The sequence below is a fragment of the Scyliorhinus torazame genome, chromosome 2, assembly GCF_047496885.1.
Source record: "Scyliorhinus torazame isolate Kashiwa2021f chromosome 2, sScyTor2.1, whole genome shotgun sequence".
In the NCBI taxonomy this organism is placed as follows: Eukaryota; Metazoa; Chordata; class Chondrichthyes; order Carcharhiniformes; family Scyliorhinidae; genus Scyliorhinus; species Scyliorhinus torazame.
This window is the reverse complement of record NC_092708.1, coordinates 266787259-266810905: the sequence shown is the minus strand read 5'-3', so window position 1 is coordinate 266810905 and position 23647 is coordinate 266787259. Positions and strand designations below refer to the sequence as shown.

The 23647-nt window shown below is 51.6% G+C and overlaps 1 protein-coding gene across 1 annotated transcript in view; it reads left to right on the top strand.

The window, feature by feature from the left end:
• Positions 1-23647, top strand: part of dll4 (delta-like 4 (Drosophila)) — a 41157-nt gene that overhangs the window by 6433 nt on the left and 11077 nt on the right. The window contains exons 4-9 of the mRNA XM_072486913.1: positions 285-548; positions 1046-1106; positions 2124-2254; positions 4915-5084; positions 8092-8311; positions 14297-15026. Of these exons, the coding sequence (XP_072343014.1) occupies positions 285-548; positions 1046-1106; positions 2124-2254; positions 4915-5084; positions 8092-8311; positions 14297-15026 (1576 nt within the window). The remainder of the gene's footprint in view (positions 1-284; positions 549-1045; positions 1107-2123; positions 2255-4914; positions 5085-8091; positions 8312-14296; positions 15027-23647) is intronic.

Genomic DNA, 23647 nt, shown 5'->3' with positions numbered 1-23647 from the left:
CTGAACACTTAACCAGTGTCGGATCTCCGGTTAGTTCATGAACCTTCCTGTCACTGGCAGTAACCCAGTGCCCATTTTGAACATTAGCCTCTGCCTTTAATAGAAGTGATGGGAAATGCAAGTGCAGCACAAGGGAAAGGGCTTTGGGAGGATGTGATAAAGGGGAATGACTGCCCTTGTTTTGCTAAAAACACTTTTAGAGTACTACGTGGTGTGCCTGTAGTTTCTTGTCTTATACACTCACCCTCTTGCCCCATGTTAACCTGGGCTGTTGTTGTGCACAGATGTCACCAGCCCTGAGATGCTGATCAGCCGCTTTGCCATCCAGAGACACCAGCCTGTGGGTATGGCCTGGTCCCAGGATGTCCTCCGCAGGGAACACACCCAACTACACTACTCATACCGGGTGGTCTGCAGCCACCATTATTACGGCGAGGGATGCTCCGACTACTGCCGGCCCAGGAACGACACCTTCGGACACTACACCTGCGGTCAGGAGGGGCAACGGCTCTGCATGGCTGGCTGGGAGAATGAGTACTGCACACAACGTAAGGCGAGAGGCACCCAACAACCATACTGGCCCCGGGAGGGAGAGAGGAGGGAAGGATGAAAGGAAGAAAGAGGGAAAGGCAATGGAAAGGGAGGTAGCGAAAGGGGGGGGGGGGATCTGTAGGGAGCATGAGTGCAAAGGGAGCCATGTACATCCCAGCACTGTGGGTTCTGGGTGTCACTGAGGGTTCCTCTTGGTACTGTCCAGATGTACCTGTTCTGGGAAATTATGGCAGGTCACAAGAGGCTAGGGGTCATTTTAATGGCACTGTCACTGGGGTGATTACTACTGAAAATAGGGGGAAAGAGAGGAAAGAGGAAGAGGTGTGCATCCTAGCACTGGAGGGAATTACTGGTACAAGGCAGTATTATTATTCTTGTTATTACTGGCACTGCTGTTAATACTGGCACAGAAGATTGGTACTCTGAGATCAGTCTGGAGTTTTGTCAGATTTACAATGCCTTTGTATTCTGACTCTGTCTTGTATCCCTGCAGCGATTTGCCGGGCCGGGTGCAGCACAGAGCACGGATACTGTGACCGACCTGACGAGTGCAAGTAAGTTACTGATAGGCAGGAGGTATAGGCTTGTAATCCAGCCACATTGATCTGACATCCCTCAGCATCACCCAGCAGCACACATCACATTTTATTAGCACCAGATCTGAGCAGATGTACTTATTTCTTCTGAATTTCTCACTATTATTGTTGCTCCATGCTATCACTGCTTTCCAACCTCGCCTCGCTCTGCCCCACCTTACTCCACTACAATCTTCCTGCCACAACAAAGCCTCAACCCTTCTCTCTGCACCCCACACCAATCCACCCACCCTCCTCTTACCAGACCTTATACTGACTCGTGTTTTCCGACTCCTACTCACCCATTGCAGTCTATCCCACCCCACCCATCAAAGTGATATGGCGTTGTTGGTATATTATCTGAGGAGGGGGTTTCATAGAATCCCTATAGTGCCGGAGGAGGCCGTTCGGCCCATCGAGTCTGCACCGATCCTCTGAAAACGCACTCTACCCAAACACACTCCCCTGTTCACATCACCCCATTCTCGTAACCCTGTAACTTAACCTGCATATCCCTGGACACTGCAAGGCACTTTTAGCATAGCCAATCCACATAACCCGCATATCTTTGGACTGTGGGAAGAAATCGGAGCACCCGGAAGAAACTCCGCAGACATAGGGGGAATGTCCAAAGATGTGCAGGTTAGGTGGATTGGTCATGCTAAATTACCCCTTAGTGTCCAAAAAGGTTAGGTGAGGCTACTGGGATAGGGTGGGGGCGTGGGCCTAGATAGGGTGCTCTTTCAGAGGGTCGGTGCAGACTCGATGGGCCAAATGGCCTCCTTCTGCACTGTAGTGATTCTCTGATTCTAACGTGCAAACTCCACTCAGTCACCCAAGGCCGGAATTGAACCCGGGTTCCTGGCGTGTGAGACAGCAGTGCTAACCATTGTGCCCACCGTATGGTATGTCCGTGTTTCCGAGTTTCATGTTCCTTGTCAAGATCCGCAGGATGATTAATTTTGTGCCTTTATCTCTCCCTCTCTCTCTCTCAAGGTGTCACTTTGGATGGCAGGGGCCTTTATGTGATGACTGCATGCACTATCCAGGATGTCTACATGGGACATGTCAACAGCCTTTTCAATGCACCTGTAAGGAAGGATGGGGTGGCCTCTTCTGTAACCAGGGTGAGTGTATGTGTCAGATCTGCAGGAAATCCATCAAGTTTTCTCTCTTCCAAGCTCTTTATGGAACACATTCCACAAAGTCTGTTAAAATAAATCCCTTGTTAAACCCCTCTGAAACTCTGGCAGTGTTTGATGGTTAGTTGAGTCTGGAGCGGTTGAGACCCAGATACTTTATACACTTCCCCTGGGGCTGTGTCTAATTGGACGGACGGCATTTTCCAGTGCCAATCACTGGATGTGATGAGTGAATGCATCAAGTACTGTATGTGGCAAACTGTAACTAGCGGGCGCCGCAGGGGTCAGTGCTCGGACCTCGATTGTTCACAATAAATGATCTGCAAGCAGGGAGAGTGTAACATAGCAACATTTGTGGATGATACTAAAATAGGTGGGAAAAGAAGCCAAAGGGGCCAAAATTTGGGAGAGGAAGTTTAATTTTTTTAAAGTATTTTTATTCAACAAATTTTCAACAGTTTTATAACACAAAACAACCCCACAAAAAAACCCAACCCCACTCCCCCCCCCCCCCCAACAGTCAATGGTAACCAACTCACAAAAGTGCATGATAAACAAACCCCAACAGTAAAGCCCATCACTCACTCCCTTAGAGCAAACTTCACCTTCTCCAGGGTCAGAAACTCCAGCAGGTCCCCCCGCCAGACCAAGGCACAGATTGGAGAAGCTGACCTCCACCCCAACAAGACCTGTCCACGAGCAATCAGCGAGGCGAAGGCCAAAACACCCACCCCCGCTCCCACCTGCAGCTCCGGCCGGTCCAACAATCCGAATATGGCCTCTAGGGGGCCTGGCTCCACGTCCACAGGTACGATCCCTGAGATGATGCTGAGCACCGTTCACCAGAACCTTTCCAGCTTTGGGCAGGACCAAAACTTATGCACATGATACATAGGACCCCCCTCACATTGCTCACAGACATCCATCACCCCCTCAAACAGCCGGCTCATCCTAGACTTTGTGAGGTGCGCCCTGTACACTACCTTCAGCTGCATCAGCCAAAGCCTGGCACACAAAGTCGAGGCACTTACCCTCCACAGCACCTCACACCACAGACCCTCCTCCAGCACCACCCCCGACTCCTCTTCCCACTTCACCATGGACACCCCGTCCTCCTCCATGATCCTCCCATAAATTGCCGAGATAACCACCCCTCTCCAAACCCCCCACTGACAGCACCGCGTCCAACAGCGGGGAGTTAGGTGCTATCAGGAAGGTCAGGAAAACCATTCTCACAAAGTCCAGCACCTTCGTATACATAAGTTTTCGCCCCGTGCCAGCCCAAACTCCAGCTCCTCCAAACTCACAAATCGCACTCCGAGAAACAAATCCTTCATTTCCTTAATCCCCCTCTCTTCCCATCCCCAAAACCTCGCATACATCCTCCCCGACCAAAACCCCCGATTTCCCCCTATTCGGCAGCCTCCCCAACCCGCTCCCAAAACTGCTCCAGATCTTCAACGTGGCCACCACCAGTGGACTCGGCAGATGGAGTTCAATGGAGATGAGCATGAGGTTATCCATTTTGGTCAAAAAAATAGAAAAGCAAATTATTATCTAAATGGAAAGCAGATTTTAAAAGCGTCTGAGCAGAGGGATCTGGGAGTCTTTGTTCATGAATCACAAAATGTCGGGATGCAGGTACAACATGTAATTTAAAAATGCACATGGAATTTTAGCATTCATTGCAAAAGGACTGGAGTATAAAAGTAGAGAAGTATCGTTGCAATTGTACAGGGTATTGATGAGACCACATCTGGAGTATTGTGTCCAGTTTTGGTCTCCTTATTTAAGGAAGGGTGTGGAGGCAATGGAGACAATTCAGAGGAGATTCACCAGATTGATTCCGGGGACAAAAGGGCTGACGCATGAGGAGAGATTAAACAGTTTGGGCTTTTACTCACCGGAGTTTAGAAGAATGAGAAGGGATCTGATCAAGGTGTGAAGTATGAAGAGGGATTGATAAAGTAAACATAGACCAAATGTTGCCCTGGTAGCGAAATCTATCTAGAATGAGAGGTGACAGATATAACTTGAGAGGCGGTAGATTGAAAACTGAGATAAGGAGGAACTACTTCTTGCAGAGTGTGGTGAATTTGTGGAACTCGCTGTCCCATAGTCCGAGGCATTAAATGGTTTCAAGAAGGAGACAGATATATTTCTGATTTTTAAAACGGGTAAAAGGGATATGGGGAGCAGGTAGGGAGGTGGATTTGAGACCAGGAAGAGATCAGCCATGATCTGATTGAATGGTGGAGCAGGCTCAAAGAGCTGAATTGCCTTCTCTGCTCTTAATTCCCATGTTCCTACATACCAGATTACACAGCTAACCAGTAGGATCCCACTGCCTCACCCTGGTAGTTGCATCCAAGGCAAACGAGTGAATAAAGAATAAGCCATTGTGGGGAAAGACCCTCATCCCTCTTCTTCCCACAGCGTTCCACCCCTCCCCTGAGCATGGAATAAACTCTCATTCCATCCCTTCACCCCACAACCTGTGCTATTCCGATTGGTCACCTTGTCTGGTTATTTTAGAGAGGGGGTGTGGTTGAGCAATCTCGGAGGAAGGGGTTCTGGGGTCTGCTTTGTGTTGCTTGCGAAATGTGACTAACCTTTTTCTCTTTCCCTCTCCTCTTTGCACATAGATCTCAACTACTGCACCCACAACAAGCCATGTCTGAACAACGCAACCTGCAGCAACACAGGCCAGGGCAGTTACACCTGTACCTGTCAGCCCGGCTACACTGGCAAAAACTGCCAATCGGCCATTCGCAAATGTGACAGTGGCCCTTGCAGCAACGGGGGAACCTGCATGGTAAGGCACAACCCATACCCCACCTCCGCTTAGATTCAGCCAGCCTCATGCTCCTCACCATCACCACGGGGAACACAGTGATGTCTTCATCCAGCCAGGAAGCAGAAATTCCCATCAGGGAGCAGAAATTCTCATCAGGGTACAGAGAATTCCATCGGGAGGAGAGATTCCGGGGGGCCCAGTGGTTAGCACTGCTGCCTCGTGGTGCCGAGGGCCCGGGTTTGATCCTGGCCCTGGGTCACTGTCCGTGAGGAGTTTGCATATTCTTCCTGTGTCTGCGTAGGTCTCACACCACCACCCAAAGATGAGCAGGTTAGGTGGATTGCTAAATTGCCCCTTAATTGGGACAAAATAATTGGAGACTCTAAATTTTTTTCAAAAAGGAAGGAGAGGTTCCCATCAGAGAGGAGGGAGGGTCCCCTCAGGGAGTTGAGAGCGGGTCCCCCCCCCCAGGGAGTTGAGAGGGGGTCCCCTCGGGGAGTTGAGAGAGGGCCCCCTCAGGGAGTTGAGAGAGGGCCCCCTCAGGGAGTTGAGAGAGGGCCCCCTCAGGGAGTTGAGAGAGGGCCCCCTCAGGGAGTTGAGAGAGGGTCCCCTCAGGGAGTTGAGAGAGGGTCCCCTCAGGGAGTTGAGAGAGAGCCCCCTCAGGGAGTTGAGAGAGGGCCCCCTCAGGGAGTTGAGAGAGGGTCCCCTCAGGGAATTGAGAGAGGGTCCCCTCGGGGAGTTGAGGAGGGTCCCCTCGGGGAGTTGAGAGAGGGTCCCCTCGGGGAGTTGAGAGAGGGTCCCCTCAGGGAGTTGAGAGAGGGTCCCTAGGGGAGTTGAGAGAGGGTCCTCTCGGGGAGTTGAGAGAGGGTCCCCTCAGGGAGTTGAGAGAGGGTCCCCTCAGGGAGTTGAGGGAGGGTCCCCTCGGGGAGTTGAGGGAGGGTCCCCTCGGGAGTTGAGAGAGGGTCCCCTCAGGGAGTTGAGAGAGGGTCCCCTAGGGGAGTTGAGAGAGGGTCCCGTCGGGGAGTTCAGAGAGGGTCCCCTCGGGGAGTTGAGAGAGGGTCCCCTCGGGGAGTTGAGAGAGGGTCCCCTCGGGGAGTTGAGAGAGGGTCCCCTCAGGGAGTTGAGGGAGGGCCCCCTCAGGGAGTTGAGAGAAGGTCCCCCCTCAGGGAGTTAAGGGAGGATCCCCTCAGGGAGTTGAGGTAGGGTCCCCTCAGGGAGTTGAGGGAGGGTCCCCGAAGGGAGTTGAGAGAGGGTCCCCTCAGGGAGTTGAGGGAGGGTCCCCTCAGGGAGTTGAGAGCAGGTCCCCTCGGGGAGTTGAGGGAGGGTCCCCTCGGGGAGTTGAGAGCAGGTCCCCTCAGGGAGTTGAGGGAGGGTCCCCTCAGGGAGTTGAGGGAGGGTCCTCTTGGGGAGTTGAGGGAGGGTCCCCTCAGGGAGTTGAGGGAGGGTCCCCTCAGGGAGTTGAGAGAGGGTCCCATTTTTAAAATGTATTTTAAAACATTTTCCAATTAAGGGGCAATTTAGCGTGATCAATCCACCTACGTTGCACATCTTTGAGTTGTGGAACAAACATACGGACACAGGGAGAATGACTCCACATGGACAATAAGAGGAGATATTTCCATGAGGGAGAGAGATTCCTATTAAGTCCCAGCGGCTGCCCAAGTTATCTATTTTCCTGGAGGATTATTTCATCATGAAATCCTGGGCTTTATAAATAGAAGCATAGATTACAAAAACATGAAGATTATGATTTTTTTTTTTACTACAATTGTACATGGCATTGGTGAGGCTGTACCTGGAGTATTGTGTGCAGTTTTGGTGTCTTTATCTGAGGAAGGATGCTCTTGCTATGGAGGGAATCCAGCGAAGGTTTACCAGACTGATTCCTGGGATAGCAGGACTGTCATACGAGGAGAGAGAATATAATCCTAAATTGGTTAGGATTATATTCACTGAAGTTTAGAAGAGTGAGCGGGGATCTCACAGAAACTTACAAAATTCTAACATGATTAGATAGGGTAGATTCAGAAAGAATGTTCCTGATAGTCGGGGAGTCCAAAATTAGGGGTCATAGTTTGAGGATAAGAGGTAAACCTTTTAGGAATGAGGTGAGGAGAAATGTCTTCACCTAGAGAGTGGTGAATCTGTGGAATTCATTACCACAGAAAGTAGTTGAGGCCAAAACATTGTGTAATTTCAAGAAGGAATTAGATATTGCTCTTGGGGCTAAAGGGATCAAGGGACATGGGGGAAGGTGGGATCAGGGTATTGAACTTGATGATCATAATGACTGGTGGAGCAGGCTCGTAGTGCCAAATGGCTTACTCCTGCTTCTATTTTCTATGTACGTTTCTATGTATGAACGTTTATAAAACTCTGGTTCAGCCTCAACTGGAGTATTGCATCCAATTCTGGGCACTATGCATTGGGCAGGATTTGAATGCTTCAGAGTGGCTGCAGAAAAGATTTATTAGGATGATTCCAGGAATGAGAGACTTCAGTTACAAGGATAGATTGGAGAAGCTGGAGTTGTCCTCCTTGGAGTTTTGAAGGTTGATAGGTGATTTGGTAGAGGTCTTCAAAACCATGAAGGGGGTCTGGTCAGACTAGATAGAGAGAAACTGGTCCTGATGGTGGAAAGATTAACAATTAGAGGACTCGGGTTTAAGGTGAATGACAGAAGAAGCAATGGCGACGAGGGGAAACCTTTTTTGTGTGCTGGGTGATTAGGCTCTTGAATGCACTGCATTTGAGCGGGGTGGAGGCAGACACAATTGTGCCTTACAAAAAGGGAATTTGATAAGGACTGGATAAACATAATTGCAGGGCTACAGGGAAAGGGCAAAGGAGCAGGATGAGCTCTTGTAGAGAGGTATGTACAATGAGCTGAATGATCTCCTTCAGTGTCGTAAGCATTCCATGATTCCATGTTGCAGGCAGAGAGACTCAAAAGTGAGTGTAACTTTAATCACCTTCCCTTGGAAATAAGTGATTTATTTCTAATGCAGTGGCCCTTTTGTTGCAGGAATTGGACGATGGTTACAGCTGTTCTTGTTTACCTGGCTTTATTGGACAACACTGTGAGGACAGCATTCTGACCTGCGCTGATTCCCCCTGTTTCAATGGTGGCTCCTGCTTCAAGAGATCACAGGGGACCCCTTACATCTGTAGCTGCCCCCTGGGTTTTACTGGCTTAAATTGTGAGCAGAAAGTGGACCGCTGTATCAACAATCCTTGTACAAACGGTAATAATTCACAGGGTCTTATCCGTTTTTATTCCAGTGCTTCTCCTTGTAACCACATGCTTAAATGAAGAAATGAAAATCGTTTATTGTCACAAGTAGGCTTCAAATGAAGTTACTGTGAAAAGCCCCTAGTCACCACATTCCGGCGCCTGTTCGGGGAGGCTGTTACGGGAATTGAACCGTGATGCTGGCCTGCCTTGGTCTGCTTTCAAAGCCAGCGATTTAGCCCTGCTGATTGTGGCTAATATATCGATGCTGAGGAAGTGGGTAGTGGGGGAGAGGTCGGTGTAGGAGCGGGTGGAGGTGGCACCTTGTAAGGGCACGAGCCTGAGGGATTTGTTGTCGGCACCTCTGCCGTTCTCACCAGCTCGGTACTCCACAAGCCCGGTGGTAGTGGCAGCCCTGAGGGTGTGGGGACAGTGGCGTCGATGTGGGCACCGATCTGTGACAACCATTGGTTCACACCAGGGGTGCTGGACGGGGGCTTTAGGAGGTGGCAGCGGGCAGGGATCGAGAGATTTGGAGATCTTTTCACTGAGGAGGGCTTTCCAAGTTTGGAGGAGCACGAGGAAGAGTTTGAGTTGCCAGGGGGGAACGGATTACGGTACCTGCAAGTACAGGATTTTGTTCGGAGGCAGGTCCCGGGCTTTCCGATGTCAAAAACAGGAGTTGGGGAGGGGAAGGTCTCGGAAGTATATAAGGAGCTGATGGAGTGGGCAGGAGTTCCAATAGGGGAGGTGAAGAGGAAGTGGGAGGAAGAGTTGGGAGGGGAGTTGGAGGTCTATGGGAGGAGGCGCGGCAGAGCGTGAACGCGTTCTCGTCGTGTGCCAGGCTCAGCCTGATCCAATTCAAGGTGGTCCACAGGGCTCATACGACTGTGGCCAGGATGAGCAGGTATTTTGAGGAGGTGTAGGACTGGTGTGGGCGATGTTGGGGAGATCCTGCGAATCATGTGCACATGTTCTGGGCGCGTCCGAGGTTGAGGGGCATTTGGCAGGCATGTCTGAGGTCCTGCAAGGGAGGGTGACTCCGAGTCCAGAGGTGGCAATATTTGGAGTGTTGCAAGATCTGGGAGCCCAAGGGGGGTGAGAAGCCGACGTTTTGGCCTTTGCTTCCCTGGTGACCCGGAGACGGATTCTGCTGGGATGGAGGGACTCGGAGCCCCCGAAGTCGGAGGTATGGGTAAGCGACATGGTGGGGTTTCTCAGGTTGGAGAAAATCAAATTCGCCTTAAGTGCTTCGTTACAGGGGTTCACTCAGAGGTGGCAGCCGTTCATCGACTTCTTTAAAGAAAATTAGTCTGTCAGCCGGGGCCGGGGGGGTGGGGGGGGGGGGGGGGGGGGAGAAAAAGAGGAAGGCATAGAAGTGATGATGAACAAGGGTAGGAATACCAATGAAGGGAGGGCTGTGAGACGGAGTGTTTATATGGACCATGCTGGTTGGGGTCTGTGTTTGGGGGGGGGCGTTATTGTGGGTTTTTTGTCTTTGTTGGATTTTTCTGTTTAAAAGTGTTTAAATTATAAATGCCTTAATAAAATATTTTCTAAAAAAAAAGAAGAAACTGATTCAGAAATATGCTTTGAACTATAGCGTCTGCTAACTGAGGAGGTGGCCAGTTGGCACATTGTGCCTTTGTTTACGTATTTCAAACTAATCCCGCTGCCCTACATTCTCTCCATAGCCCTAAACTCACTACCCTGTCCTCTCCCCATCGTCCTGTATTAATTCCAAACTAATCCCACTGCTCCGTCCTCTCCCCAAAATCCAATATCAATCTCGAACTATTCCCACTGCTCCACAATAATCTCACTGCCCTGCACTCCCCCCAGAGCTCAGTATGATTCTTAAACTAATCCCACTGCCTGCTCTCTCTGCGTAGCTCTGTCTCAATGCCAGATTTAAACCATCCCACTCTAAAATCTGACGGTAATACAAGAGGAACCCCTTCAGTCACACCCTCAGCCTCTAAACCGAACACTGAGTTTCTGGATTATGAAGGAAGTCTGTGCATGTTTGCTGTGTGTCCCACCATCTCAGAACCTCCTTTCTACCACAAACGTTAGTCCTTGAACAATCCCAGTTTCAACACGATAGTACAATTCACAGGCCAGCATGCTTCACAACACATTTTCAGTTCTCTTTACTGCTCTTAGAAATCTCCTTTTAAGCTCCAGTTGAGGAATGTCTCCTCCCACTCCCATCATAATTACCTTTTAACGGTAATCACCCTGCTACAATGTAAATGTGTCGGTATGCGTGGGTTGTGTAACAGAGTGAGAGAGGGATAATACATGCATCGCAGATATTTGGGGACTCAATCATAAGGGATGCAGCTTTAAGAAGGGATGGGCAATAAATGCTGGCCTAGCCAGTGCCATCCACATCTGCTGAACAAATAAAAATATTATATTATCTAAAATGTCAGATTGGCCAAGTCAAGCAATTAAGGTCAAACAGAAAGTTTTCCCAGCCCGGAAGAATCAAAGACAGTGAAATGGTTCACGTGGGAGAGGCTGAAGAGCAGTGAAAATGCAAATACTGAAAAGTAGTCTTACTGTAAAAATACTCTTGCTGTGGGTGAATAAACCTCACCTGTTTGGAACAGTATACGCTAGTCTGAATGTCTAATTGACCACTGGATCTGAGGACTGTGCCAGTGTGCTACGCTGTGCTGGCATTCAAACATAAGCCAAAACCTACCGCTGTGGAGTTAATAGTGAGAGTACTCATTGCAGGATATCTTGGCACAAGATCTGTCTTATTAAAATCTGTTAAAACCATGGGGAGATCAGGTCATAGATCATAGAATTTACAGAGCAGAAGGAGGCCATTCGGCCCATCGAGTCTGCACCGGCTCTTGGAAAGAGCACCCTACCCGTCGCGCTGTGAAGCAACAGTGCTAACCACTGTCCTACCGTGCTACCCAATTCCAAATTAGAACCTCTATAGTCTCCCTGGGAAACTAAGACTCGAGAGGCTGGGCAAAGAACTGACTGCGTTACAGCTAAAACCGCTTAAATTAGTCAAAAGATATGCAGATGTTTTAACCTCTTGACTCGTGAAATGGTTATTAAATGTGAAAGCAGAATACAACAAGGGATAACGGCCTTGGTGAAACCATACAGCATCTCCGTGGAGTGCGAAGGTCTCCCAAGAGGTCGGAACAATGCCAGAGCTAGATCAATTTCACAGTTAAAGATCAAACGTTCCAGAGATGGTGCTAAAACCCCATGAGTCATGGAGATCCTATATTATTATTTTTTTAAATTAAAGTTGCTAACTTTGATTAATGCCCCATGCCCAAGGTGGACAAGTTGATTGAATGTCTGGGAAATGCCAACTTTGTGTCCTCCCTGGATTCTGAATGGGTATAGTCCGAAAGGGATTGGTGTTTGTCTTAAGAAGAGAGATTGAACAGTTTGGGCCTACACTCTCTCGGGTTTAGAAGAATAAGGGGAGATCTAATTGAGATATATAAGATGATAAAAGGTATTGACAAAGTAGATGTGGAGCGGATGCTTCTTCTTCTGGGGCCATCTAGAATGAGAGATCATAGTTTTAGGTTAAAGGGTAACAGATTTAAAATAGAGGTGAGGAGAAATTGTCTCTCTCAAAGGGTGGTGAATCTGTGGAATTCAGTGCGGTGGATGCTGGGACATTGAATAAGCCGAAGGAGGAGATAGACAGATTTTTAATTAGTAATGGGTCGAAGGGTTATGGAGAATGGGCAGGAAAGTGGAGTTGAGCCGTGAGGAGATCAGACGTAATCGTGTTGAATGGCGGAGTGGGCTCGAGGGGCTGTATCATAGATTATCATAGATTATCATAGAATTTACAGTGCAGAAGGAGGCCATTCGGCCCATCGAGTCTGCACCGGCTCTTGGAAAGAGCACCCTACCCAAGGTCAACACCGCCACCCTATCCCCATAACCCAGTAACCCTACCCAACACTAAGGGCAATTTTGGACACTAAGGGCAATTTATCATGGCCAATCCACCTAACCTGCACATCTTTGGACTGTGGGAGGAAACCGGAGCACCCGGAGGAAACCCACGCACACACGGGGAGGATGTGCAGACTCCGCACAGACAGTGACCCAAGCTGGAATCGAACCTGGGACCCTGGAGCTGTGAAGCAATTGTGCTATCCTCAAGGCTACCGTGCTGCAGGAGTATTGCCTACTCCTGTTCCTAGTTCTCATATTCTTATGATACCATTAATAGAATCTGCCTTCGGAACAATGGGGATCAGTACCAAGTAATTCTACCTGGGCAGTTCAGAGCCTTGCCTCCTTTCAGTGGCTAATGGTGGGATGTTGGGGCTTCGTGCTCAGTGCATTACAGCATGCCTAGATAATGTGGTAATTTATCACATTTACACATGGTTTACACATGGATTTTTGTTCCGCCAAACATGTGCCTTTACCATTGAGTATAGAGCTGGGATGGCACATGGGAATGCAATATCCTCCCCCAAATGTCAGGCCTCACTTGAGCCTGTTTGCTGGTGGAGGTTTGGGCAGATGGATTGGAGGGGGGGTGTGATATGTGAGTCACCGACCTTTGAGAGCTCGGTATCTGCTGTCAGGATAGAGCTTTAAGAAATTATACAACATGTCAGAATAACCAAGACAGAGGGCGGCATGTGATGCAGTGGTTAGCACTGGGACTGCAGCGCTGAGGACCCGGGTTCGAATCCCGGCCCTGGGGCACTGTCCATGTGGAGTTTGCACATTCTCCCCATGTCTGCGTGGTTTTCACCCCCACAACCCTAAATTGCCCCTCAATTGAAAAAAAATAAAATTGGGTATTCTAAATTTTAAAAAAAAGAATAACCAAGAAGGAGGCATCATGGTGGCGCAGTGGTTAGCACTGCAGCCTCACGGCGCCGAGGTCCCAGGTTCGATCCCGGCTCTGGGTCACTGTCTGTGTGGAGTTTGCACATTCTCTCCGTGTTTGTGTGGGTTTCGCCCCCACAACCCAAAAATGTGCAGGGTAGGTGTATTGGCCACGCTAAATTGCCCCATAATTGGAAAAAATTAATTGGGTACACTAAATTAAAACAACAAATAACCAAGACTGGATGGTATAGCTTTCAGTAATCTTTAAGGGTAATTGTTTAATTAGGAAGGAATCACAGCCTCGAGGGTTCAAAAGCAGAAAATGGTTCAGTTGAGGGTGGTTGGAATGGAAGGGCCAGTGAAAATGTGTTTAAAGAAAAGTCATCCCAGTTTCTGTTTTGATCATCTCTTCACTTGAGACGCCACAGCCTTGGCTGGATAAATCTCACATGTTTTACACATTTCATTCTAGTCTAATTGACAATTGGGTCAGGGGCCTGCGACAATATGAGAGTGTCTGTGTATGTGTGTTAATGTCACTGGTCTATGTTAACAGCAGTGAGCAGCTGCTCAGCTGGTATTTCAGCTTCTTTGTTGGCAAGGATTTATCAATGGAGTTTTGAAGTGGTGCCTCCCCAAGCTGCGACCCACCTGCGAACGCCCAGCGCGCGGGGCCTGCGAACGCCCAGCGGGCGGGGCCTGCGAACGCCCAGCGCGCGGGGCCTGCGAGCGCCCAGCGGGCGGGGCCTGCGAGCGCCCGGGGCCTGCGAACGCCCAGCGCCCGGGGCTGCGAACGTCCAGCGCGCGGGGCCTGCGAACGCCCAGCGGGCGAGGCCTGCGAACGCCCAGCGCGCGGGGCCTGCGAACGCCCAGCGCGCGGGGCCTGCGAACGCCCAGCGGGCGGGGCCTGCGAACACCCAGCGGGCGGGGCCTGCGAGCGCCCGGGGCCTGCGAACGCCCAGCGCCCGGGGCCTGCGAACGCCCAGCGCCCGGGGCCTGCGAACGCCCAGCGCGCGGGGCCTGCGAACGCACAGCGCGCGGGGCCTGCGAATCCCTGACCGGATCGAGCCTGAATTTGTTGAGTGTTAATTCAGAGCGGTGTTTTGTTGAACTGCTGCTGAACTGTTGTCCTCTTCCCCTGCAGGAGGCCAGTGCTTCGATCTGGGGCTGTCGAGGATGTGTGTATGTCAGGCGGGCTTTGCTGGACAGAAGTGTGAGATTAATGTGAACGACTGCGCCAGAAACCCATGTGCCAATGGAGCTACCTGCGTCGACCACATCAACAACTACACGTGTGTGTGCACAGCCGGTTTCTCAGGCCAGGACTGCAGTCAACCGCTGGGGGATGAATGTGACTCCAGACCATGCCATAATGGCGGGACGTGCCACGCAGGCATATACGGCAAGAGCTTTGTGTGCCAATGCCCATTCAACTTCATGGGTTTGCTGTGCGAGATCCCTGTATTTCCCAGTCCATCACAGAAGCGGCAGCAGCCACCGAACTCCTTCCCCTGGGTGGCTGTATCATTGGCCTTTGGACTGATGGCTTTTGTCATGTTGCTGTGTGTTCTGGGCATTGCTCTGAGGCAAATGCAGAGGCCCCGCGGGAGGCAGCACCGAGACACCGAGACCATGAATAATCTGTCCGAGTCCCAGAGGGACAATCTGATCGTGGCGTCCCAGCTCAAACTTACTAACAAGAAGGTTGATTTGGAAACGGACTGTATCATGGAGAAGACCAATTACAAAGACAGGAACTGTGCCCTGGATTGGAATTTAGCTGCAGGCCTCAAGGCTGATCTGTCCCAAGAACTCAAATGCCATAAAAATCACAAATGTAGAAAAGAGGAAAGCTTGCCCCTCAGAAACTCGTGGTAAGTTATTCGCCAGTTCTTCCACTCACTCTCAAATTGTGATTCTCGAACATATGCAATCAGAAGGTCGCAAAGAAATTCAGGGCCCCACATCAGGGCCCAGTGAGGCTCAGCTTTTGTGGTTAAAAACAAATTGGAACCTCTTTAGTTTTGTCCGAGATCAGATCTACAGGGAGATAGCAGCAAGCCAGGGTTTGTCAGCATCTTCAGGACATTAGAACCCTGCCCTATGCATTCTGTGCAGTGTGTAGTGTGAGTGAGGAGGGGGGAGGAGGAGATGTAAATTCACAATTTCTCAAAGTAATCTCAAGGATTACTGCCTCAGATTTTTGGTCATGGAGGGCACTGTTGTGAGGGATTGGAGATGGGGCAGTGGTGTGCAGCTGTGCAGGGGGAATGGAGAATGTGCAGGATGTGGGGATATATTCAAGTCAAGAGTGTCCCTTCCCTCCCTCATACAATCGGCTGGGGTGTGGGGAGATGAAATGCAGACATTGGGTCTTCCATCGTGCACAGCAACTCCTTGGAGTGTTCCCAATGTTAAATTTCCAGAAGACTGCGACTCCACATGCCTCTCGAATCTGCAACTCCCCCTGACTGACTGGCTGTAACATTAGACTCCCAATACAGGACAGCTATTAAATGTCTTGTAAAAGACACGGGTTTATAGAGATCGAGCAGGCTTCTGTCACAACACCAAATACTTTGTGTTAAATAAAAGCTCCTCCGTCATCATCAGGTCATATTCATCAGGGCTCACAGTTGTCATGGAAATCCCAGACTGTGCTCATTGTCATGGAGATCCCAGGCTGTGCTCATGTTGTCATGGAGATCCCAGACTGGTACTCACAGTTGTCATGGTGACCCCAGACTGGTGCTCATTATTGTCATGGAAATCCCAAACTTCCAGCTGGGGAAGGAGCATGTGACTTGTTGGTGGTTGAGGCCAAGATGGTGGTGGTGCCACTGCCTGACATTGAATGTTCACGCTTCAAAGCTCAGGGTGGGGTGGCAACACCTTCAGAGCCCCCGTGCACAATGTGACCAGGAACACCAATGTGTGCCTGACTTGAACACAAGGGCCGACTGAACAAAGCCAAGGCAAAACTCGACTTGGGGTGGGAGGGCAGAAAGGTTGTTGGGGAGTGGATGGAGGAGTGACAAGGTGAGGGGAGGGAGCTATGAGGTCGCTATTTCCCAAAGTTAGATCGGAAGATACTGCCCGGGATTTCTGGGACTCAGTCCACACTGAGTCAAACAGAGGCTCAGGGAAGAAACCATTGACCTTAGACTAGGTGGCGGTCCCAGCAACTCCCAGCTCTCCAAATTCTGAGTACTCATTCCTGAGGGTGGACAGGGCCTGGGACAACGGTTGAGGGTAGAGCTTGGGAAACTGAGGGCAGGGCTGGGCCAGGCACTGAGTTGGACCCGATGGCCTCTGTACTGTTCCCAGTAATATAAAGCTATTGGAGTATTTTGAAGGGAGGTGTGCCCAGTGTGTAATTCAATGCAAATGTAATGTAAACCTGAAGGGACAAGCTTGGAAATCTGAGACTGTCAAGGAGATTTCAGCTTCAGCACCCAGGCTGATACCTTTAATTATAAAACCAGCCCATTCATGCTGTACGACATTAACTGCGTGGACAGGGTTGGGATTTACACAGGGGTTTGTGTTGTTTGACAGGATAGACGATGACCTTTCCACTCTGTGAAGCAAGCCAAGCATGGACATAGAAATCTCACTGCCTGAAGTGAACCTTCGTGCTCCCAGCCAGCTCTCTGTGCTCAGAAACCCATGGGTTCATAGTCAGAATTTGAGCACAATAATCTTGACTGACTCTCCACTGCAGAATGGAGGGAACATTACACTGTCACACGAGCAATACTGAGGGAGTACTGCATTGTTGGAGGAGCAGTACTGAGGGAGTGTGCACTGACAGAGGGCTGCACTGACAGAGGGTCAGTACTGAGGGAGTGCTGCATTGATGGAGGGGCAGTAAAGGGGAAGTCTACACTGTCAGAGGGACAATAATGAGGGAGTGCTACACTGTCAGAGGACAGTACTGAGGGAGTGCTACACTGTCAGAGGGTCAGTACTGAGGGAGTGCTGCACTGTCAGAGAGGCAGTTATGAGAGAGTGCTGCACTGTCAGAGGATCAGTACTGAGGGAGTGCCGCAATGATGGAGGGGCAGGACTGAGGAAGTGCTACACTGTCAGAGAGGCAGTACTGAGGGAGTGCTGCAATGTCAGAGGGTCAGTAATGAGGAAGTGCTGCACTGTCAGAGGGGCAGTACTGAGGGAGTGCTGCAATGTCAGAGGGTCAGTAATGAGGAAGTGCTGCACTGTCAGAGGGGCAGTACTGAGGGAGTGCTGCACTGTCAGAGGGGCAGTGCTGAGGGAGCTCGGCACTGTCAGAGGGGCAGTGCTGAGGGAGCTCGGCACTGTCAGAGGGTCAGTACTGAGGGAGTGCTGCACTGTCAGAGGGGCAGTATTGAGGGAGTGCTGCACTGTCAGAGGGTCAGTACTGAGGGAGTGCTGCACTGTCAGAGGGTCAGTACTGAGGGAGTGCTGCACTATCAGAGGGTCAGTACTGAGGGAGTGCTGCAATGTCAGAGGGACAGTACTGAGGGAGTGCTGCACTATCAGAGGATCAGTACTGAGGGAGTGCCGCATTGATGGAGGGGCAGGACTGAGGAAGTCTACACTGTCAGAGGGTCAGTAATGAGGAAGTGCTGCACTGTCAGAGAGGCAGTACTGAGGGAGTGCTGCAATGTCAGAGGGTCAGTACTGAGGGAGTGCTGCACTGTCAGAGAGGCAGTACTGAGGGAGTGCTGCACTGTCAGAGGACAGTACTGAGGGTGTGCTGCACTGTCAGAGGGACAGTACTGAGTGAGTGCTGCACTGTCAGAGGGGCAGTACTGAGGGAGTGCTGCACTGTCAGAGAGGCAGTACTGAGGGAGTGCTGCACTGTCAGAGGACAGTACTGAGGGTGTGCTGCACTGTCAGAGGGACAGTACTGAGTGAGTGCTGCACTGTCAGAGGGGCAGTACTGAGGGAGTGCTGCACTGTCAGAGGGGCAGTGCTGAGGGAGCTCGGCACTGTCAGAGGGGCAGTGCTGAGGGAGCTCGGCACTGTCAGAGGGTCAGTACTGAGGAAGTGCTGCACTGTCAGACAGGCAGTACTGAGGGAGTGCTGCAATGTCAGAGGGTCAGTACTGAGGGAGTGCTGCACTGTCAGAGAGGCAGTACTGAGGGAGTGCTGCACTGTCAGAGGACAGTACTGAGGGTGTGCTGCACTGTCAGAGGAACAGTACTGAGTGAGTGCTGCACTGTCAGAAAGGCAGTACTGAGGGAGTGCTGCACTGTCAGAGGATCAGTACTGAGGGAGTGCCGGCCGCATTGATGGAGGGGCAGGACTGAGGAAATCCACACTGTCAGAGGACAGTACCGAGTGAGTGCTGCACTGTCAGAAAGGCAGTTCTGAGGGAGTGCTGCACTGTCAGAGGATCAGTACTGAGGGAGTGCCGCATTGATGGAGGGGCAGTACTGGGGAAATCCACACTGTCAGAGGACAGTACTGAGGGAGCGCTGCACTGTCAGAGAGGCAGTTATGAGAGAGTGCTGCACTGTCAGAGGATCAGTACTGAGGGAGTGCCGCATTGATGGAGGGGCAGGACTGAGGAAGTCTACACTGTCAGAGGGTCAGTAATGAGGAAGTGCTGCACTGTCAGAGAGGCAGTACTGAGGGAGTGCTGCACTCTCAGAGGGTCAGTACTGACGGAGTGTCGCATTGATGGAGGGGCAGGACTGAGGAAGTCTACACTGTCAGCGGGACAGTACTGAGGAAGTGCTACACTGTCAGAGAGGCAGTACTGAGGGAGTGCTGCACTGTCAGAGAGGCAGTTATGAGAGAGTGCTGCACTGTCAGAGGGTCAGTACTGAGGAAGTGCTGCAATTTCAGAGAGGCAGTACTGAGGGAGTGCTGCAATGTCAGAGGATCAGTAATGAGGAAGTGCTGCACTGTCAGAGGGGCAGTACTGAGGGAGTGCTGCACTGTCAGAGGGGCAGTACTGAGGGAGTGCTGCACTGTCAGAGGGGCAGTATTGAGGGAGTGCTGCACTGTCAGAGGGTCAGTAATGAGGAAGTGCTGCACTGTCAGAAGGTCAGTACTGAGGGAGTGCTACACTGTCAGAGGGAAAGTATTGAGGGAGTGCTGCACTGTCAGAGGGTCAGTACTGAGGAAGTGCTGCACTGTCAGAGAGGCAGTTATGAGAGAGTGCTGCACTGTCAGAGGATCAGTACTGAGGGAGTGCCGCATTGATGGAGGGGCAGGACTGAGGAAGTCTACTCTGTCAGAGGGTCAGTAATGAGGAAGTGCTACACTGTTGGAGGGGCAGCACTGAGGGAGTGCTGCACTGTTGGAGAGGCAGTACTGAGGAAGTGCTACAGTGTCAGAAGGTCAGTACTGAGGGAGTGCTGCACTGTCAGAGGGGCAGTATTGAGGGAGTGCTGCACTGTCAGAGGGTCAGTACTGAGGAAGTGCTGCACTGTCAGAGAGGCAGTTATGAGAGACTGCTGCACTGTCAGAGGATCAGTACTGAGGGAGTGCCGCATTGATGGAGGGGCAGGACTGAGGAAGTCTACTCTGTCAGAGGGTCAGTAATGAGGAAGTGCTACACTGTTGGAGGGGCAGCACTGAGGGAGTGCTGCACTGTTGGAGAGGCAGTACTGAGGAAGTGCTACAGTGTCAGAGGGGCAGTACTGAGGGAGTGCTTCACTGTTGGAAGTGCTGTACTGGTAGCACTGTGCTCTGAGGGGCACAGCTTCTACAATGGCTTGGGCTTCCTTTTCGACGGAGGAGTGGTGAATTTCGGAGGCATGGAGGGTACGGGTGAAGAAAGCCATGGGCCTGCCCGCCAGGATGAGGGTAGCGGCCAGCGCAAAGTCCGACACATCGCTCTCCACCTGGAACGGAATGGACTCATCCACAGCGTGCATTGCGGCTTTGGCAACATCTGCCTTGATGCGGTTGAAGGCCATGAGGGCCTCAGCCGTCAGGGGAAAAACGGTGGATTTAATAAGCGGACGGGCCTTGTCTGCATAATTGAAGACCCACTGGGCATAGTAGGAGAAGAACCCCAGGCATCTCTTCAGGGCCTTGGGGCAGTGGGGGAGGGGGAGTTCCAGGAGGGGGCGCATGCGGTCGGGGTCGGGCCCTAGGACTCCGTTTTCCACAACATAGCCAAGGATGGCTAGGCAGGTTGTGCGGAAAATGCATTTTTCCTGATTGTAGGTGAGGTTCAGGAGTTTAGTGATGTTGAGGAAGTGCCAGAGGTTTTCGTCATGGTCCTGCTGGTCATGGCCGCAGATGGTGACATTATCTAAGTACGGGAACGTGGCCCGCAGCCTGTACTGGTCAACCATTCGGTCCATTTCCCGTTGGAAGGCTGAGACCCCATTGGTGACGCCGAAGGGAACCCTGAGGAAGTGGTAGAGGCGGCTAACAGCCTCGAAGGCAGTGTATTGGCAGTCCTCCGGGCGGATAGGGAGCTGGTGGTACGCGGACTTCAAGTCAACTGTGGAGAAGACTCGATACTGCGCAATCTGATTGACCATGTCAGATTTGCGGGGGAGTGGGTACGCATCGAGCTGCGTGTACCGGTTGATGGTCTGACTGTAGTCGATGACCCATCCGGAGCTTCTCCCCAGTCTTGACGACCACCACTTGGGCTCTCCAGGGGCTGTTACTAGCCTCAATGATCCCCTCTCGTAGGAGTCGCTGGATCTCCAACCTGATAAAGGCCCTGTCCCGGGCACTGTATCACCTGCTCCTAGTAGCGACGGGTTTACAGTCCGGGGTGAGGTTAGCGAAGAGCGAGGGTGGGGCGACCTTAAGGGTCGCAAGGCTACAGACGGTGATTGGGGCAGGGGTCCGCCGAACTTTAAAGTAAGGCTTTGGAGGTGGCGCTGGAAGTTGAGTCCCAGTAATAGGGCAGCGCAGAGATGGGGAAGGACGTAGAGTTTGAAGTTAGTGTACTCTATGCCTTGTACAGTAAGGGTTGCGACACAATACCCCCGGATTTCTACTGCATGTGATCCGGAAGCCAGGGAAATTTTCTGGGTCGCGGGTAAGATTGGGAGGGAGCAGCGGCGGAAATCGAATATGGCGGCGCCCACGGGTCGCACATGGCGGGTGGCGCAGCAGTTGGGGGCGGCCCCGACAGGCCTAGAGGCTTTAGGGAGAGATCGGGCCTGGCAGGCTTTCGCAAAGTGGCCCTTCCTCCCACACCTGTTGCAAGTCGCGTTCCGTGCGGGGCAGTGTTGTCTGGGTGCTTACCCTGGCCGCAAAAGTAGCACTTCGGGCCTCCGCCATTGGCGGGTTGCTGTGCGGCACAGGCGTGCGCCGCACCCAGGTCGGATGATAGCGGCGCCCACGAGGGTGCCGCGCGGTCGGAGGTGTAGGACTCCATGTTCTGGTAGGCCACCTCCAGCGAGTTTGCCTCTGGGAGGCCGAGTGTACCCCCTTCTAGCAATCGCTGGCGGATGTAGCTCGCTTTCATGCCCGCGACATAAGTGTCCCTGATCAACAGCTCCGCGTGTTGGGTAGCCGATACCGCCTGCAATCTCAGCTCTGGCAGAGTACCCGCAAGGCACGCAGGAATTCTGCTAGTGATTCCCCAGGGTGTTGTCGTCTCGTGGCAAGAAGGTGACTAGCGTACACCTCGTTCACAGACTTAACATGGTGTCCCTTTCAGCAGCATTATCGTCTCCGTATAGAGGGGGCGTCCCTGATGAGAAGAAAGACTTGCGGGCTCACCCGTGCGTGGAGGATCTGCTACTTTTGGAGGTCGGTGAAGTCTTCGGTGAAGGATCTTCAAAGCAGCTTAGCCAGTGCTCGAATGTTGCAGTGGCGTCGGCTGCCTGTGGGTCCAGCTCCAGGCGATCAGGCTTGAGTGATGAATACATATTAGATGTTTAGTGTATTAAATTGATATGCCATCAATGAACACAGGACGAGTGGTGAACGTAACTCAGGCTTTAATACACTAAACAGAAAGCCTCCTGGCCTCTGATCCCGAACTGGATCAGAGGCGGAGACCAGCCACCTTTATACATGAGCCTGAGGGGAGGAGCCACAGGCGGAGCCAGCAGGGACAAGCCCAGGCATGTAACAATACAACAATACAATACAATACAGTGGTTTACCACACTGAGGGAGTGCTACACGGTCAGAGGGGTAGTACTGAAGGCGTGCTGCACTGTCTGAGGAGCAGCACCATGGGATTGCTGCATTGACTGAAGGGCAGTACTGAAGGAGAGCTACACTCAGTGGGGCAGTACTAAAGGTGTGCTGCACGGTCAGAGGGGGAATACTGAGGGAGCACGGCATTGTTTAAGGGGACAGTACTGAGTGAGTGCTGCACGGTCAGAGGGGCAGTACTGTGGGAGCACTGCATTGTCTAAGGGTGCAGTACTGTGGGAGCGCTGCACTGTCTAAGGGTGCAGTACTGAGTGACCACTGCACAGTTTAAGGGGGCTGTACTGAGGGAGTGCTGCACGGTCAGAGGGGCAGTACTGAGGGAGTGCTGCACTGTTTAAGGGGGCAGTACTGAGGGAGTGCTGCACTGTTTAAGGGGGCAGTACTGAGGGAGTGCTGCACTGTTTAAGGGGGCAGTACTGAGCGAGAACTGCACTGGTGAAAGGGCAGTACTGAGGGAGTGCTGCACTATCGGAGAGTCAGTACTGAGGGAGTACTGCACTATCAGAGAGTCAGTACTGAGGGAGTACTGCACTGTTGAAAGGGCAGTACTGAAAGAGTACTGCACTGTTGGAGGGGCAGTGCTGAGGTAGCACTGTGCTCTCAGTAGGGTAACACTCAGATAGCGCTCCATTGTAAGAGGGACAGTACTGAGAGACTGTTACACTGTTAGCAAAGCAATACTGAGGGAGTACTGCACCCTTGGAGGATCAATACTGAGGGAGTACTGCATGGTCAGAGGGTCAATACTGAGGGAGCGCTGCACTGTCAGAGGGTCAATACTGAGGGAGCGCTGCACTGTCAGAGGGTCAATACTGAGGGAGCGCTGCACTGTCAGAGGGTCAATACTGAGGGAGTACTGCACTATCAGAGGGTGAATACTGAGGGAGTACTGCACTGTCGGAGGATCAATACTGAATGAGTACTGCACTGTCAGAGGGTCAATACTGAGTGAGTACTGCACTGTCAGAGGGTCAATACTGAGGGAGTACTGCACTATCAGAGGGTGAATACTGAGGGAGTACTGCACTGTCGGAGGATCAATACTGAATGAGTACTGCACTGTCAGAGGGTCAATACTGAGTGAGTACTGCACTGTCAGAGGGTCAATACTGAGGGAGTAATGCACTGTCAGAGGGTCAATACTGAGGGAGTACTGCACTGTCAGAGGGTCAATACTGAGGGAGCGCTGCACTGTCAGAGGGTCAATACTGAGGGAGCGCTGCACTGTCAGAGGGTCAATACTGAGAGAGTACTGCACTGTCAGAGGGTCAATACTGAGGGAGTACTGCACTGCCAGAGGGTCAATACTGAGTGAATACTGCACTGTCAGAGGGTGAATACTGAGGGAGTACTGCACTGT